The following is a 19,006-nucleotide window of genomic DNA, read 5'->3' as shown; positions in this document are numbered from 1 at the left end:
CAATAATAAAAAAATCCAGTTAAAACCAAAATAAAATAACAAATGCCAAGCTTGTCCCTCCTCCCTTAAAAGATGCATTTTAAAATGAATATTGTTGTTATGTAGAGTTCCCAACCTCCAGATGGTAGCTGGAGATTTCCCAGAATTACTACTTATCTCCAGGTGATAGAGATCTTTTCCCCCGAAGAAAATGGGCTGCCTTGGAAGGTGGACTCTATGGCATTGTACTTAGGTGAGGTTCCTCCCCTCCCTAAATTCCACCCTTCCCAGGCTCCACTCCAAATCTCCAGGAATTTCCCAACCTGGAGCTGGCAACCCTGTTGCTATGTATTGATTTTAACTTTTGGTTCAAATTTTGCTGAGTATATGTCCGCATATAGGGCTCCAGTAGGACTATTCCTTTCTTGCAACCAGATTTCCCTGGACTTCAAGCATGTTGAAGAACCTTCTTCATTCCTTGAATATGCATTGCAGAACTCAGAGGTGGAAGGAGTCTTTCAGTTTGCATTGTGTAACAGAGATAGAACCCCTTCTTCTTCCCTCAAGTCCTCTGACACATTAATTTCCCTAAATCCCCTTCCTAGGAGAAGGAAGAGGCTAATCTGTGCCAGGCTTTGGTGATACAAAGTGAAATGTTGATGCCTTCTTCAAATTCTTTCTCTGAGCACTCAAGAGGCAGGGTTGGTGGCAGGTTTGGTGATGGCTACAAATAATGGCTGATTAATACAAGAAATAATTTGTGGACTTTTGTTGCAATTCCTGTTAAATAATATACAGTGTAATCCTAAACAGAGTTACTTCAGTGTAAGCCCCTTGATTTCAATAGGTTTAAACTCTAGAGAGTTTAGGTTTAAACTTTATAGAGTTGAGGTTTAAACTTTAGAGAGTTACTCTAAACAGAGTAACTCTGTTTAGGATTGCACTCATATATAAGTAGCTGCAAGTTGCTTTTCTGCAATTACCCAAATAATAAATTGGTATTTTGTTTTTAATATTGGCAGTGTTTTAGATGATGAGAGCAGCAATCTACGACAACAGAAGCTTGACAGACAGGTGAGTTTGTAACGTATTTGTTGCAATTTATTTATTTAAGCATTTATATCCCATTATGGATTTATTTTTTGCTAAATACAGTTTGCTTAATGAGATTTCTTCATGATAAGAATGTCTCCTTCTACTGATAGAAGGATTACAAATGGAAGCCTGAAAAGATTGTGAAAAGACTTAATCCAAATTTATCCATCCTTGTGTCACTATATCCCTTCCCACCACTAACATGTACATGTGTGTGCTGTAGTCCTCCCCAGAACAGATTTTCCATAATAATGATAGCCACTAAGGAGATATGAATGCTTCAAAGCAAATTTGGGCACATTGTAAAATTTAGACTGCAAACAAGTATTGCATTTTCTGAGTGTCTAGGGAGATGTGAGAGCATTTTTATTGTCCAGAATACCTATTTATATGTTTTTCTCCCATTGGAGACAAACAGCTTTTATTGATTGTTTTTGCTTTGTTTTTACTTTGCTTTGCTTCAACTAAGCCACATTCTCATATCAACTTTCTTTTGAATCTTGCTTGTTTACAGTAGGGAATAGTTTTACTTAATATCATCATCATTTATTTGACTTCTATCTCACTCTCCCCACAAGTGGGCTCGGGGCGGGTTACATCAAACATCAAATACAATTTCAAATCACAATAACAAACATATAATCATAAAATTTAACAAATTTCAATCCCCAAGATGGTAGTCCTTATCATTTATACTCTCTTGCCTATAAGACATGGGGAAAGAGAGGGGAGGGGAAGGAGGGGTAGCATTATGCTCAGTTACACTCAGATAGGGCTCATGATGAAATTTCAGCCCCCTCATATGGGGATCATGATGACATTTTAACCACTTCCCAACAAGAGACTGGGAAGGGAGGCTCACCAGTAGAGATAGGCATGAACCGAAAACCCCCCGAACCATGTGGTTCATGGTTCATCAGATTTCATGAACCATGAACTTTCACGAACCTGCCCCTTGTTCGTGAAAACGTCACATCTAGGTCAGAAAACCATCCCTTCCAGGTCAGCAGAAGGTAACTTCTGGGCCAGCAGAAGTTCACTTCCAGTTCAGCAGAAGGTCTGCAGGAAGTCCATCCCTTGTTGCCTAGGAAACTGATTGATTGGTACCAGGCTGTCTGCAGTGATGTACCCAAAACGAACCAGCCTAAAGTTCATGGCGGTTCGTCAGAAATGGCATCTGATGAACTGTGCTTCGCGAACCACAAACTGGCCTGGTTCGTACTTAATTTTGGTTCATATTTCGATTTGTGCCTATCTCTACTCACCAGATAACGTAGAAGTGGCCACAACCATATGCCTGGCGGAACATCTCCCTCTTACAGGCCCACTGAAAGGATAGCAGAGCCTGGCAGGCCTGCATGTCAACAGACAGAGAGTTCCATCAGGTTGGAGCCAGGACCAAAAAAAGCCTTTGCTCTAGTTGAGGCCAATTGAGCCTCCCTGAAACCAGGGACTACCAGTAATTGTTTATCCATAGATCTAAGTGCTCTCAGGGGTATGTATGGCAAGAGGCAGTCCCGCAAGTATGCTGGTCCCAGTCCGCTCAGGGCATTATAGGTCAAAACAAGAACCTTGAATCTGACTCAGAACTCCATGGGGAGCCAGTGTAGCTGCTGCAAGATGGGGGTAATATGTTCCCTATATGGACTTCCAACTAGGACACGTGCATCAGCATTCTGGACCCGCTGCTATTTCCAGGTCAGACCCAAGGGGAACCCAGCATACAGCGAGTTACAGTAGTCCAATCTGGAGGTGCCATTGCATGGGTCATGGGTTGAAAGGTAGGGGGCAAGCTGCCTGACCTGCTGAAGGTGGAAAAAGGCAGACTGGGCAACTGACATGACCTGGGTCTCCATTGATAGGGAGGTATCCAGCATCACTCCAAGGCTCCTGACTGCTGGTATGGGCCCAAGTGGTGCCCCATCAAAGGTCGAGAGCCAGATTCCCAGACCCAATGACTCATGACCCAAGTGCAGGACCTCCGTCTTTGTAGGATTCATCTTTAGTCAACTCTGCTTCACCCATCACAGTACAGCCTCCACAGCTCTAATTAATACCTCTGGGGCCAAGTCAGGCCAGCTGTCCATCAACAGGTATAACTGGGTATCATCAGTGTACTGATGGCGACCCAGTCTAAAACTTCATACCAACTGGGCGAGGCGGTGCTTATAAAGATTGAATAACAGAGGGGAGAGAATTGCCCCCTTTGGGATACCACACACCAACAGGTGGCATGCTAATAACTTCTCCCCAAGTGCCACCCTTTGTCCCTGACCGTGGAGAAAGGAGACAAGCCACTGTAAGGCCGTCCCTCATATCCCCACATTGGGCAGTGGGTCAACAATTCATAATCAACTGTGTTAAACGCTGCCAAGAGATATAAGAGCATCAGCAGCACTGACCCACCTTGGTCCAGTTGTCTACGAAGATTGTCTGTGAGGGTGACCAGCACCATCTCCGTCTCATGGCCTGGGCGGAAGCCGGACTGAAATGGGTCCAGGGCAGAGGAACCTTCAGGAAAGTCTGCAGCTGTTCCACCACTACCCAATCAACCACCTTTCCCAGAAACAGGAGGTTCGAAACTGGGCGGTAACTGGATGGGTCAGTGGAGTTCAAAGAAGGCTTTTTCAGAAGTGGTCTTACCACTGCTTCCTTAAGTGCTCTCGGAAAAACTCCAGAGCTCAGAGATGAGTTGGCAATAGCCTCCAGAGGAGTCCTCAACCCATTCACACTGGCTTTTACTTGCCATGAAGGGCAGGGGTCCAGGGAGCACATGGTAGGCCTCATCAGTTGTAGGATCCTATCAAACTCATCCTGGGAGAGTGAGCTGATCTGAGATTGAACCAGAAGATGGCCAAGGGAGTTCCAGTTCCCTCACTGTATCAACTATGGCTGATAAATCACAATGGAGCTACAAGATTTTATCCTCAAAGAAGCTCCAAAAAGCCTCACAGTTAATGTCCAAATTCTTAATGTGATGGTCTCCCTGAGATAGAGAGACCAGTGACCGAGCTACATTGAATAATTTTGCTGGGCGTGAGCTTGCAGACACTATGGAGGCAGCGTAGAACTCCTTCGCCACCTTCATGCCACCTCATAGGCTTCCATAAATGCTCTATAAGATAATCTTGTCCCCTTGTCCTGGCATTGCCACCACACTTGTTCCAGTCATCTCAGTGCCTGTTTCATCCATCATAGCTCCTTTGTATACCATGGAGCTAGCTTGGTGCAGGAACAGAAAGGGCAACAGGGAGCAATTTCGTTGATGGCTTTAGAGAGACGGACATGCCAGTCCTCCACCAGCTCATCTAACGAACCACCAGAAGGCATCGGATCCCCATTAGCATTCAGGAAACCAGTTGGATCCATTAGCCTTCAAGATGAAATGGTCTGACCGTGGCACTGCTTCAATTTTGTCAAGATCCACATGAATCCCTAGCCCAAAGATCAGATCTACCATGTGGCCCGCTTGGTGCATGGGAGCTGAAACAAATTGGGAGAGTTCCAGTGCAGCCATGGAAGACACCTGATCTGCAGCCTGAGAGGAAGCAGCAGCATCAACATGGGCATTGAAGTCCCCCAGGACTAAAAGGCTCGAGTACTCAAAGGCTCATCCCAACACTACCTCCAACAGGCTCTGCAGGGTAGTTGCTGGTGCACTAGGTGGTTGGTACACCAGACAGATAGCTAAACTCTCCTCAGCATCCCACACCAGGCCTACACAATCAATATCAGCAATCTTTGGAGTGGGGAATAGCCCGAAAGAGAAAGACTCTCAAATGAGTATCGCCACCCCTCCCGTTGACCATCCATCCAGGACTGATGAAGGACCGAAAAACCTGGGATGTCGTCAGCACTTTTAAGGCAACTATTTTGCCATCCTTCACGCAGGTCTTGGCCACACATATCAGGTTCATATTATTCACAGTAAAATAATCCTGTAACGTGCTGGTTTTTATTATTGATGGACCTGGCATTACACAACATCAGTGCCAGAGGGAGGTTCTTCATTATCCTAGCCCCACTACCAGCATGCCTCAAGATGGGATGCCGGTTGGAAGGGCACTGAGCCATTCTGTATCTCCATGACCTTCCATTCCAAAACCGCATCCCATTGCCATATCTACCTCGTCCCCGAAGTACTGGGATCCCGGCCTCCACCAGTCTCATCTGCCATGTCCATTCCCCTCACAATTCCTATTCCACTCCCTCACAACAATCCGAATTGATGTCTAACAAGGCACACCACAGAACTATATTGGGTGCTCCCAGCCTAGAATGTAATCAAATTTCCACAAAGCCCATTCACCCCCACCTCCTCCAATTTAAAACAACCAGGTTACAGCAATAAATATAATTTCCAATTAATTACAGCAGTACAAAATGAGCAATAAAATACAGGTAACTTCTTCAATAGCAGCAATTAAGTAATACACTATATTAACTCAGTCAGTTGAAAGTGCTTGCAGTGCCTATATATGGTACTGAAGGAAAAAGTTTTATGACCTGTAGTAGTCCCGCTAATTTAAAGTGACTGCAGTGCTCAAAATTCGACCAATTCAAAGTGACTGCAGTGCTCAGAGTTCTATACCAGCTAGCAATATGAATAGTATATGGAAATATGATGCCATCATGAGACCATGCTATTCTTTTCTTTCCATTATACAAGGAGAAAAGGAAAGTTAGAGATACTGAGGAAATTAATCGACACAGAATGGTAATATGATCAGTATTGCACAGAAATATTTAATCTGGCCATGTGTCTCTTGTCATTCAAAGTGGCTTAAGCTGAGAGAGATTTCATAAATATGTATTACATTCTGTCATAATATAAACATGCAAACAACTGGAAGGAGAAGATCCATACTGTTGGAAAATCTATTCTCTCCCATGTGGCAATAACATGTACTTAGTAACTGAGAACTGAAAACTGTTTCTTCAGTGTTTAGTGTACATAACTTTTGTGCAAAGCTGTTTTTAGTATCTAATTTTGTTTTGGTTGTTGTGGGTTTTCCGGGCTGTATTGCCGTGGTCTTGGCATTGTAGTTCCTGACGTTTCGCCAGCAGCTGTGGCTGGTATCTTCAGAGGTGTAGCACCAAAAGACAGAGATCTCTCAGTGTCACAGTGTGGAAAAGATGTTGGCAGGTCATTTGTATCTACTCAGGAGGGGTGCCTACAAATGACCTGCCAACATATTTTCCACACTGTGACACTGAGAGTTCTCTGTCTTTTGATGCTACACCTCTGAAGATGCCAGCCACAGCTGCTGGCGAAACGTCAGGAACTACAATGCCAAGACCACGGCAATACAGCCCGGAAAACCCACAACAACCATCGTTCTCCGGCCATGAAAGCCTTCGACAATAATTTTGTTTTGACTTAAAATAAACTGTTGAATTTGAGTTGGAAACCAACTTTTCTCATTTATCTTACTTTGGGGTTCAATTAATATTTTCTCAGTATAGATCAGATTGATGCTGAATTCTGTAGATCAGGTTTTGATGCATACTTGTGAGCAAACCTTTTAAATGCAATCCTATGCAGAGTTATTCAAGTTTAAACCCATCAGTTTCAATGAGCTAGACTGGAGTAGTTCTGCATACGATTACACTTCTAATGACTTACATGAGATTGCAGGGTATTTGGGTCTGCAGCAGGAGGGGGAGGTGAGCAAGTTGAACTTTGTGGCCAAAACACTTTCTATCCATGAAAATATCAAACTGGATCCAAGTCATGGTCTGATGTGGGTGAATATGGGCAATCATATGTATTTTCCAGAATGATACTTTCAGGTGGGTAACCATGTTGGTCTGCAGTAGAACAGCAAGTTTGGGGGCCAGTAACACTTTGAAGGCCAACAAGATCTTCAAGGTATAAGCTTTTGAGAGTCAAAGCTCTGGAGAAGGGTGCTTTGACTCTCAAAAGCTTAATTTGTTTGTCTTCAACGTGCTACAGGACTCAAATCTTGCTATTTTCCAGAATGCTTCCTTTGTACCTCTGAAGGAAAAACTGAACTCGTATATATCATTGTATTTTATATTGTATTTATTATGTATTGACTATTGTTGTTGTAACCCACCCTGAGCCTGCTTGCAGGGAAGATGGGCTAAACATCTGAATGAATTAATGAGATAGGTCCAAAATCTCTACATGAGACCAATTTTATTAGATTGTTACACCATTAGATTGTTAGGCCTTCCTTAGAAAGCAAAGACTTTCAGAAATTTGGCAGTCAGTGGAGGTGTCAATCTTCTTGACCCTTAACATTTTAGGTGTTTCCTGCTTTCTGTATTTTCAGGATGCTGTCTATAATACATTACCTCTGTGTCTCACTTCAGAAAATAATAGCAAAAGAAAGGATTGTTGCAAAGTTACACTGGATGTCAGACTTAATATTGTCTGACTTAATACTTGCTGAAATACCCAGAAAATTCTTAAACCCACAGGGTTCTGTACTACTATGCATTTAATCTGATGTGGAGCTCTTTTTTGTGTTTTTCCTAGCGAGCATTGCTAGAACAGAAACAGAAAAAAAAGCGTCAGGAGCCACTGATGGTTCAGTCCAATGTGGACAGTCGCACAAGAACACGCAGAATGAAACAGTCAGAAGAACAAGCACCATTGGTGGAATCTTACCTCAACAGCAACAGCAGCACCATTTATCATGGTATGTAAGCATCATTCCTATTATGCCAATTGACTTCAATATATTGATAAAAGTATCTTATCAATGTGCTTTCAAGAATAAGTTAACTGTAATTTTAGTTTAGAAAAACTGATTTAAAAATAAACAGCTTTGAAAGTACCCAACATTAAGATATTTGAATATTTAACTATTTTCAAATTGCAGTATGATTTCCTTATGTTTCATCTTCCTCTTAATTTATTTCAGTATTTCATCAAAGAGCATTTTGATTTTTCATCTCCCACTGGATGGGGGTGGGGTGCATTTAAGATTGGCAGAGCTACTAAGGAAGTAACTCTTTGACTATCTTTCTAAAGTTATTTATTATTTGCGAATTTTTCTTGCATTGCATTGCATTTTCTTCTCTTTTCAGTAATAAACTTCTAGGCAAAAACTAAAAATGCTCCTTTATCGTAAGACAAAGAAGACACATGTCAACCAAATGCGGCAATCCTGGCTGTGATCAACGGCCGTCTAGGCTGGGTGCCATATTTTGCTGCCCTGGAAGGAGAAGGGTCAGCCTCCCTCCTTCCTGGGCATTTCAGGCATCTGGGGGGAGCTAAGCATGTTTGAGCATGCTCCGCCCATCAACACTCCCAGTCAGTGCCTCGTGTTCAGCCCACCCTCCACACCCTGTTGCAGGGCAGGATTAGCTGGTCACCTTTATGGGGTCAGGCGAGAATTTTTGCCAACATTGTCCATGTTTTTCATCAGTGAGCCAATAATATGTCTGATCTGGATAAAATGAAACAGTCCTCCCCATTCTTAATTCAGTTGGATCAGAAAGTAGCACCTCCTCTAGTTTATTAGACTCTCAGATGAGGACAGATTTGCATCTTTCCAAAATTGAATGTCTCCTAGAAAACTGTGGCCTGCTACCTCCTCCTCATTATAAAAGATAGACATCAATGATAAAAATCCTGGACTTGATGTTGATTTCAAATTGAAAAACTGAAAACCAGACTAAAGTAGACAGTTTTCTATTAATCACATTTTTGACAGCTTTTTGATTCTTTTCTTGTTTAAACCATTTTAATATAGTGTTTAACTTCACATCTTAGTGATACAACTTTATACTGGGGGAACCCAATTCACTCTTAAGAGTTTTCTGGTAGAGGATTTTGCAGAAACTCAGGGGGAGGGGGGTATTTCAGCATACAAACTGAAGGATCCGCTTTTGCCAGTTATTTGGTAGCTCAGAACTAACTGTCATCAGAATATCCATATATTTAAAGACAAGCATCCTGACTGACTCATCATTGACCAGCCCAAACCACTGGACCTAGAAACATGAAATTTGGGGAGAGCATTCCTTTCATAATGAAAATACCAACTAAGAAGAGATTTTAAGAAATTCATCCCCTAAGGGGGTAAAAAGGGGTAAAATGTGTTTTCCCATAGGGATACAGCTTCTCTGTGTGGCTGGCAAGCTGCTGTCTGCTCCCCCCCCCCCGCCCACCAACTGCGAACTCGGACACTCTTGCCTGATTGGGCCAACCTTTCAAGGTCATTTGCATATGAAGCCTGATTGGTCATCATCACTCCAACATTCTAAACAGTATGCAGTTGCTATTGGGAGTCACTGAATGTGTCCTGAGGTAAAATGCACCTCCCAGTCTTCCCCTAAAAGTTCACTAGGTTGCCATTCTCCCTGTGTGGCCTGGCTTTCCTGTGTGGCTGGCAGGCTCCCACCCTCCACCCTCTCTTTGAGTGGTCAGATGTGAAACTCTGTGTTCTGAGGTAAAAAAACAGGTAAAGGAAACTGCAGACAGTTGAAGAAAGACGGCGCAAGACTCCTGAATAAGGATTTTATATAAAAGTCAGTATGGCAACTGAGTTTTTAAATGTTCATGGGGAGATGGTGCACAACCTTTCTAGGGGCCATTTCAATGTGAACCTTGATGTGAACTGGATTTAAAGTAGTTAAATACCGTAGCGAAGCATGGGTATCAAGCTAGTTTATAAATAAGAATATAATGTTATCAGAAATACAAACATTTTAATTGTGGCTATCTTTCCCAGCCAGGATAGGGGAAGAATTTTCTAGCACTTTGATTGAGTTTCCAATTCTAAGAAAAGTTCCTTATAATATTCCACTGTCTTACTCAAATCTTCCTGAAATCAAATCCTCAGATACCTTTCAAGGCAAGACATCCATGATATTTTTACTAGGTTAGCTAGATTTCTTTTTAAAACTCTATTAATATTAGTAGTTTTCATATTTGATTTTTTTAACGTATCTTTTATCCTGAATTCAAATCTCCAGATACCTTTCAAGGCAAGACGTCCATGATATATTTACTAGGGCTGAATCCACATTACCTCCGCGCGTCCCAGTGTTGCACTGAATGTTCGCTAAACACCCGAAAGTGTAGCGTATTTCTAGCGAGATTCAGAAATCGCGCTTGAAAGACGCTATACTTCCGGGTGTTTAGCGAACATTTAGTGCAACACCGGGACGCGCGGAGGTAATGTGGATTCAGCCTAGGTTAGCTAGATCTCTTTTTAAAACTGTGTTAATATTAGTAGTTTTTGTATTTGATTTTTAATGTATCTTTTATCCTGAGATCTTCCCAAAGGAATGTAAGATACTTAACAGAACACAGTTTTATCTCACAGATCCATTCCCCCTTGTTCAAAATTAATTACCACTTTCCCTCCAGGATGAGCAAAGCCCATCCTGAGCCCTGATCTTTCCTGGAGTTATAGGCAGAAAGAGAAGGACTAATCCTGTAAGAAAAAAATGTTCCATTAAGCGCATGCATTAAGCAAATACAAAAACAGCCCCAGGAGCAGAAAACCTAACAAACGGGGAAAATTGTAATGAACATATGGCCTCTAGGCCCCACATTTCATTATAACATATCAAGTTAATGATCCCATAATTAAAATAATAGATTAATAAAGAATTAATTGTATGTTAAATGAGTGAAAGAAATCCATTATCTTTGTGTAATCTTCATGCATGTTGTGAGCATACATATTGTGTGAACAAAAGTTTTGTTGAAAGAAATTATGTGACAACCATATCCTGAGATGTGGAGTATTAATTCATTTTTTAAACTTTTTATTTTACCTTCCTGCACCTCAAAAGTACATCTGCACTTGAACAAATAGCTAGATGGATTTATCGTTCTGGATAAATCTTTCTCATAGAACATATAGTGGTGGTGGAATGTGTTGTGAAGTCATAGCCAACTTATGGCAACCCTTTCTGGGGTTTTCAAGGCCAGAGACTAATAAAGTGGTTTGTCATTACCTCCTCTGCATAGCAACCTTGGTCTTCTTTGGAGATCTCCCATCCAATTACTAACCAAGGCTGACCCTGCTTAGTTTCCAAGTTCTGATGAGATCAGGCTTGCCCGGACTATGCAAGTTAGGGCACAACTTAGTTTAAAAACTGCTTATAAGCTGGTTCAGCCCTTGGCTTTACTACTCTAGAGACCTGCCATTTCTGTTGTCCTATGCCATATCTAGGAGACACACCAAGTACCCTTCTGCTGTGGCATGCCTTTTGATTAGCTAGATTTAATTAGCATACAGTGTCACTCAGTAGCATCATGTACTTTGTCTATATGAAGCTCCATGTTTAATCTACTTCATGGTGTGAAAACTAACGTTATAGAAGAAAGACTGAGTACTTTTTTCCATAAATGATTAAAGTACACAAGTGCCAAGAATATAAATGCAAAGATAACATGACAAATGACAAACAAACCTAAGATTTTATCAGTACTGTGGGATAAGAATGTTTGGTTCTGATTCCCTTATAACTTACAGGTATTATCAAGTGAATCACAATGTTTTATATTACCTGCCAGATAAAAAGAAGCTACCTTTCCTTCTGCTTTTTGAGTTCTGCCTAATGTGGATAACATGATAAATAGGGCTATTTTGTAACCATTTTGAGAAAGAACAATTGATCAGTATCTGTATCTCAGGCTAATTATTTGCTATACAAAACCATTTCTTTCTTTCTTTCTTTCTTTCTTTCTTTCTTTCTTTCTTTCTTTCTTTCTTTCTTTCTTTCTTTCTTTCTTTCTTTCTTTCTTTCTTTCTTTCTTTCTTTCTTTCTTTCTTTCTTTCTTTCTAGTTCTTTCTTGCTGAGATCCAAGGCATATTATAGTGCAAGTGAAATACAATATAATCAACAGCTAGGACATTCACTGAGCAAAATACAGTAATGAGCAACATACAGTGGTAGCAGAAAATTTGAAAACAAGTATAAAGCCAAGCACAGAGATGAAATCATTCTGAAACAATGCATAACTAGTTTACATGGCATGTTTAGCAATGTGGAAACTCCCTAGTAGGTACGTATCTACATTAGTAGACAATACCAAATGGCATACTCTATAGTCCCTGTCCCTATCAAGGCATCTCTCTGACCTATTTCCTGTGAAGCAGCCCTATAATCGGGGTAGACTGCCCTCTTGAATAATTCAGTTTTGCATAGTTCGTGGAAAGCCAAGAGAGCAGGAGTTTTCCTGACCTCCTCAAGCAAGCCGTTACATAAGGGAGAGGGGTCTGCCACAAAGAAAGTGGGTGTGTGGTCAGCTGCTGATTTTGCCCAACTGCAGGATAGTATCTGCAGAAGGACCTGTTCAGATGAGCAATGTTGCCATGGTGAAACAGGGGGGAAAGCGGTTGCACAAATATGAGGATTCTAGGCCATGAAGGGCTTTGAATGTGATAGTCAGAACCTTGAATTGAGCCCAGTAATTGATGGGAAGCCAATGGAGTGACTGCAGTATAGGAGTGATACACATGCTCTAGCTCCTTAGAATAAATGAGCTGCAGTGTTCTGCACCATCTGGAGTCTCCAAATTGACTTTGAGGGGAGACTTATGTAAAATGCATTACAGTAGTCTAGTCTCAATGTTACAGTCATATAAATCCAGGTGGCTAGATCTGCTGTGTCAAGGTATGGTCCCATCTTCCAGGCAAGTCTGAGTTGGGAGAAGACCTTCTTTGCAACTGCATTTCCTTGCTTCTCTATCAGCAGTGCTGGGTTTAGGATAACCCTAGACTCTTAACAGAGTCAGCCAGGGTCAACAGAACCTCATCAAAGGTTGAAAGCACAATGTCCTTCAAGATGTCTGCTTTTCCAACTAGCATCACTTCCATCTTGTCATGTCAATTTGTTTGCTTTCAGCCAATTGACAACAGCTTTTATGCAATGACTCAGTACCTCTACTGCATCACCAGGGGATTTGGGTAATGAGATATAGATCTGGGTATTGTCTGCATATTGGTGGCATCCAATTCCATAGCTATGAATGAGTTCTCCTAAAGGCTTTACACAGAGGTTGACTAACATGAGGGATAAGTTTGTGGCACAAGAAAATTTCCACACACATATACCACCAAAACACAATAGCATATCAAAGTAAGCAACCTGGAATTGTCATGTATCAGAAAACTGTTCAATACAAAAGACAGATACCTTATTTGCATATCTTGGTTTTCCCAAGGAAGAACTTCTGTTACATGACAAACATTTATAGAGAGAAAAAATCAGAATGAATAAGCTCATAGGCATTTTGACTTATCTTCTGAGAAGGATCATTAGATTCAGTACTTCACTATTGTTTTGTTAATGGAATTCATGCTTAGTGGAACTGTATCCTCCAAAGTGGTTATACCTCCACAAATCAGTATAGCCCAACATAATATAGGAAGAACTATCCTGTCTTTTATTTTCATAGAATCACAGGGTTGGAAGGTACCTCTAGGGTCATCTAGTCCAACCCTCTGCAAAATGCAGGAAATTCCAAAATACCTCCCTCCCATACACACACAGTAAACCTTACTCCATGCCCAGAAGAAGGCAAAACTCCATCAGGATCCCTAGCCAAACTGGCCTTGGGGAAAATTGCTACCTGACCCCAAGGTTGCGATCAACCTTACCCTGCACATGTAAGAAGGGGCCACAAGAACTAAGCACTGATATAACCCTTCCTGCCCTCCCACTCATAATCTGCCTATGTTCACAGAATAAGCATTGCTGTCAGATGGCCATCTAGCCTCTGCTTAAAAACCTCCAAAGAAGGAGAGCCCACCATTTCCTAAAGAAGCCTGTTCCACTGAGGGACAACTCTGTCAGGAAGTTCTTCCTAATGTTTGGCCTTTTAATTTAATTTCAACCCATTGGTTCTGGTCCAACCTACTGGGACAGCAGAAAACAACTCGGCGCCATCCTGTATGTGTCAGCCCTTCACGTACTTGAAAATGGTTATCATATCACCTCTCAGCCATTTCCTCTCCAGACTAAAGATATCGAGCTCCTTCAACCTTTCCTGGGAACAGGCTACAGTATATTCCCAGATTCCCCAGTAACTCATGAATGGAGATTGTTGATGAGATTCCAATGCGTTCCCTATTTTTGGATGTATTACTCATTTCAAAAATTGTCATCTTCATGGAACTGTTACTCCTGATTTCAGAATGCTACATGTCTAATAAACAAGTGACGGAGTCCCAAAATTTGGGTCTGGAGTCTTAATTTGCCCCATATCATCTTTTTACATGACTGCAAATCTATTTTCTTGCCTCTGCTCCTATACTTTGTTTCCCTGAGTAATATATTGAAGATTAACTTTTGAGATAGCAAAAACATTCCTCTGCATCTTGCAGAAACTCAGTTAGAACTCTTTCAGCAAAATCAACTACTTGCCACAGTGGTGTTTATGCTCACCAGCAGAAATTATTATGTAGGTGCCTAGCTGTCAGTCCAGAGTAATCAAGTACTCCCCCCACCTCCCCTTTTTTTTTGTGAAGGAAGAAATTTTACATTTAAATGCTATATGAGTATCAAATATAACTATACCTTGCAATCAGGAACACCAGTTAGGAAGTATTCCGTTGTGTTACTTATTCTAAACAGATGCATAAGAATCTGGCTATCAATATGTACTTCTCTGTTGTCTTGAATATCTCACAATAGATTTTTTTGTTTTAAAAATAAGCATTTAAATGAGGTAGAAAATTCACTGTAGTGATATCAAGCAAGTAACTGAATAGGTTTTTCAAACCCATTAGGGCTAGTTCACAGTTAGGCTTCACTGTGCTCATGGGAGAAAACATACTTGCAAACTGGGCTATTCATGGAGACAGCTGCAAGCCATTTCCACAATAAAACTGTCACTGTGCTGTTCCCAGCTATCATAAGTGCAATTGTATCTGTGTGCAGCTGTGTTTATACTGTTTCCACATATTATTGTTAATGCGTGTAGCATATGAGGAGGTTGTGTGGTTGCTTGCCTATAAAAGAAATTGGTAGTATACTATATATTTATTTAAAATGTTTTAAACTAGCTTAGGGTCCCCAAGGTGGAGAACAATGAGCTTAGACTGGAGTAACTGTTTAGGATTGCACTGTAACAGCACATATTTAAAAAACAAAAACATTTAAAACAAAACACATGAACACATGAACAGGAAGATCATTGATTATCAGTGACAGAATGCCAGACAAAACAAATAAGTCTTCATTTACTGGGAGAAGACAATAATAGAAGACAACATACAAATCTACTTGGGGAAGAAATTCCATAATTTTGGCCCCACAACCAAGAAGGCCCTTTCTCAGGTTGCCATCCATCCAAATTCAGATGGGGACATCTGAAACAATCAGAGCTTTCAAAGATGGTCAGATGGGTTCATATGGGAGTAGGCAGTCCTTCAGGTATGCTGGCCCCAAACCTTATGGGGCTTCAAGGTCAATACCAGCACCTTAATTTGAGCTTAGAAGCAAATTGGGAGTTAGTGTAAGTTGAACAAGAAAAAATCAATCTCTCTCTCTCTCTCTCTGTCTGTCTGTCCACCCATCTGTCACTCACTCACTCACTCACTCACTCACTCACTCACTCACTCACTCACTCACTCACTCACTCACTCATTCATTTAGACTGTAGCAGTCTAATCCAGATGTTACCAAGGCATGCATCACTGTGGCAAGATCTTTTTTGCCCAGGAAAGGCCACAGGTGGCTCACCAGTCAAAGCTAGTGAAAGGCACTCCTGGCCACTGCTGCCACCTGCTTTTCAGCAGGAGTCCTGGGTCCAACAGCACCCCCAAGCTATTAACTTTCTCCTTGAGGAGGAATATAATCCCATCCAGAGCAGCTCAGTTCTTGGGTGAATCGGTCCTCCCACCATTAGCTCCTTCATTCTGTTGGGATTAAGTTTCAGTTTATTAGCTCTTATCCATCCCAAAATTGCCTCCAGGTACCAGGCCACGGTTTCCACAGCCTCCCTGGGATTCTCTGGAAGTATGAGATAGAGCTGAGTATCATTTACATATTAAAGACAACCCAGCTCAAATCTCCAGATGAACTTTCCAGTGTTTTTATGTAGATGTTGAAAAGCATGTGGGACAGGATGAAACCTTGCAAGACCCTGTCAGTCACAGTTCAAGGGTGGACCTGCAGTCCCCAAGCACCACCATCCTCTGAATGCTACCTTCCAGATAGAACTGAAACAACTACAGAATGATGCCTCTAGTCCAGAAGGATGTAGAAAGCCACTATAGAAAGCCACTATAGAAGGTATAGAAAGCTACTAAGAGGTTCCAAGAATCAACAGGATGTATTCCCTCCATTAATCTCCCAGTGCAGGTCATATACCAGGGCAATTAAGGCTGGTTCTGTCCCATAGCCAGACCTGAAATCAGACTGGAATAGATCCAAACAATCACTACTAGTCCTTAGTTTCCATTGGACTCTGAGTAATGGATGGTTAGAGGTGGGAAAATAATGCTTTTTTTGTTCATGTTATTTTGGATTAAATGTGACTTTCTGTCATGGGGTGGAATTAATTTTAAGCAATATTTTTTATTCTGTTCTAAATGGTCACAGTTTATTCTTTCATAATTACAGGGCACTAATACAGTTTTTTGAAAACCTGATTTTGCTGCTTTTATTGTGTTTAATACCTCCATTACTGATGATATAGATAGCAACCAAAATATGGACCTCTGAGTCCTACAGCATGAATTCATGTTGATTTTTTAAAATCTTTTATTTGACAATGTCACATATTTTCATTAAAATTGGGCTTTGACTACCACTGAACAATGTTCCACCTCTTTGTAACTAATCTCTCAAGCTGCAGTTGATAGTAATAGGGTTTTATTTTAACTTCAGGCTAATGCTAGTTAGATATAGAAATTGCTGATATAATAGGAAAATTGCCGACAATGATAAAAAGTATTTGCATTTTTTTTTTAAATAAGCAAAATAACCAATACATGCTTATTAATCCATAGTTACATTTTAGGACTCCTGAAGGCTCATCGCTAGGATGAGCTCATGCAGAGTGCTTTCTAGAAAATCTGTATAATCCCAGTGAACTTCATACAGCTGCACAATATGAGAAAGGGCTTCCAGATTATCAAGTGTGATTTAGAAAAGATTGATGATGGTGGTGATGATGATGATCTCTGAGTATGAGACAGACCACCACAATATTATAGTATTGATTGGTTTGATTAGTTTCCCTACAATTCAATCTAGACATTGTCTGACTCTGGAGTTGCATGACCTAAATTGGATTGTTGCCCCATCATCACCCCAAATAAAGACAGGAGACAACAGCATGGATTTAACTAGTTTATTAAATAGCTAATCTACTTAATAATATTAAATGTACTGACATGTTTAATGGGGTGAGCTGTACTATGCAACCTAGCTGTGGTTGCCTTTGGTGGACAGATCCACACTGGTTCCAAACTAAGTCAGCTATATCTGCTGGCCTTGTTTATCTTCACCTGCACTTACTGTGCCAAGAGGTGCCCAGCCCCTGCCCCCTTCACTGATGGACTGTAAGACCACTACCAGTTTTGACAAGATGTTGCTCAGCACCAAGAGTGATCTTTCTGAAGGACTCTGCAGCAAGGCCAATAACGGGCTGTTCAGGATGTCCTCCATCATGCCTCCCATCAAATCTCTTTATGGTCCTGTCCAATATATATTTCTATATATGTTTCTTAGCAACCTGGAGGGTGTATAATCTTGCAAGAACTCACAGAGGAAGTCCTTTTAGTTTCTTAAACTTTTATAGCTATCAAATAGTTCTTGTTACCATTGGAACTATCTAAAGATAATTAAATGAACTTGAAAATATACCAGTTCTTTGCTTGTCTTCTTGTCATATGAATCTCATTTCTATAAAAAGATGCCCTTTGGGGGGCATTTTTTTACAATGTATTTTTATTTTGAAAAACAGAATAATAGTAAGAGGGGATATAGAAAGTAAAAAAGGATTATATAACATAACTAGCAACAGAGCCCATTGTAAGAAGAAATACAATGGGCCCTGAAGTGGCCGTGGGGAGCCCTGCCTCTTCGGCTCAGTCTTCCTGCTGCCTCTGCAGCAGATGCACTGGCGCAGCCCTTGCAAGGCTGCATGCTGGGCCGTGGTGCCACACCTTCCTGCTACCTCCGCAGCCCCTTAGACGCCTGTTGCAGCCAGCATGGAGGCCTGGCATGGACCTCCCAAGGCCCCATAGCGGCCCTGCCAGGTTGCTAGGCTGTGCCAATGACTCACCTTTTATCCTGGCACAGGCACACCCGCAGGCCCCTCAGTGCACCTGTGTGGGGATAAAGAGCAATACATGACAAGAGATGATCAGGCGCAATCAAACAATTTACTTGCAGATAGGTTTGCCATTTCAGGAGGCAAGATGGTGCAGTACTTTCCAGTGAATTTACTTGTGGGTAAGAACTTCAGTTTGCTGAAAACATACTGAATGTAATAATTGTTTATAGATACCTATTCTTGTAAAAGTAATTTGTATTGTTGGTGATTTTGAAAACAATAAACATAATTTGGGGAAAAAAGAACGAGGAAAAAAGAACTTCAGTTTGCTGCTTAAAAAGGTTACTGGTATGCCTGCCAATAAATAAACTGACTTTCAGGTAAGTGGTGCTGCTTGCAGTTTGGGCAATGTTCTTTGCAATGTCTCTCCACACACTGGTAGGAATATTTCTAGAATGTTAATACTTTTTAGATAAAGTTGATTATTTGGAGTGAAATCTAGAACTGAACTCCCAACTGAGAATGTCACAGGGGATCAAATACAGATTCAATTATCTGCGCTGGGATATAGCTGAGTAAAACCAGTCAGGCTGGTTCATAGATTCAGAAAGCCAAACAGAAAACACTGTTGTATATTTAACCACTAGCTTGGTTGTATGAAGATCAGAACATCAAAATCAGCATGTCAGTCTGTTTATATATATGCAT

At 41.2% G+C, this 19,006-nt stretch overlaps 1 protein-coding gene across 1 annotated transcript in view; it reads left to right on the top strand.

Moving 5' to 3' along the window:
* Window positions 1-19,006, top strand: part of TUB (TUB bipartite transcription factor) — a 111,860-nt gene that overhangs the window by 48,526 nt on the left and 44,328 nt on the right. Inside the window, exons 2-3 of the mRNA XM_054972076.1 lie at window positions 1,002-1,053; window positions 7,580-7,742. Coding sequence (XP_054828051.1) covers window positions 1,002-1,053; window positions 7,580-7,742 — 215 coding nt within the window. The remainder of the gene's footprint in view (window positions 1-1,001; window positions 1,054-7,579; window positions 7,743-19,006) is intronic.

The sequence above is a fragment of the Eublepharis macularius genome, chromosome 2, assembly GCF_028583425.1.
Source record: "Eublepharis macularius isolate TG4126 chromosome 2, MPM_Emac_v1.0, whole genome shotgun sequence".
Taxonomy (NCBI): Eukaryota; Metazoa; Chordata; class Lepidosauria; order Squamata; family Eublepharidae; genus Eublepharis; species Eublepharis macularius.
This window is presented reverse-complemented; position numbering and strand designations above follow the sequence as displayed.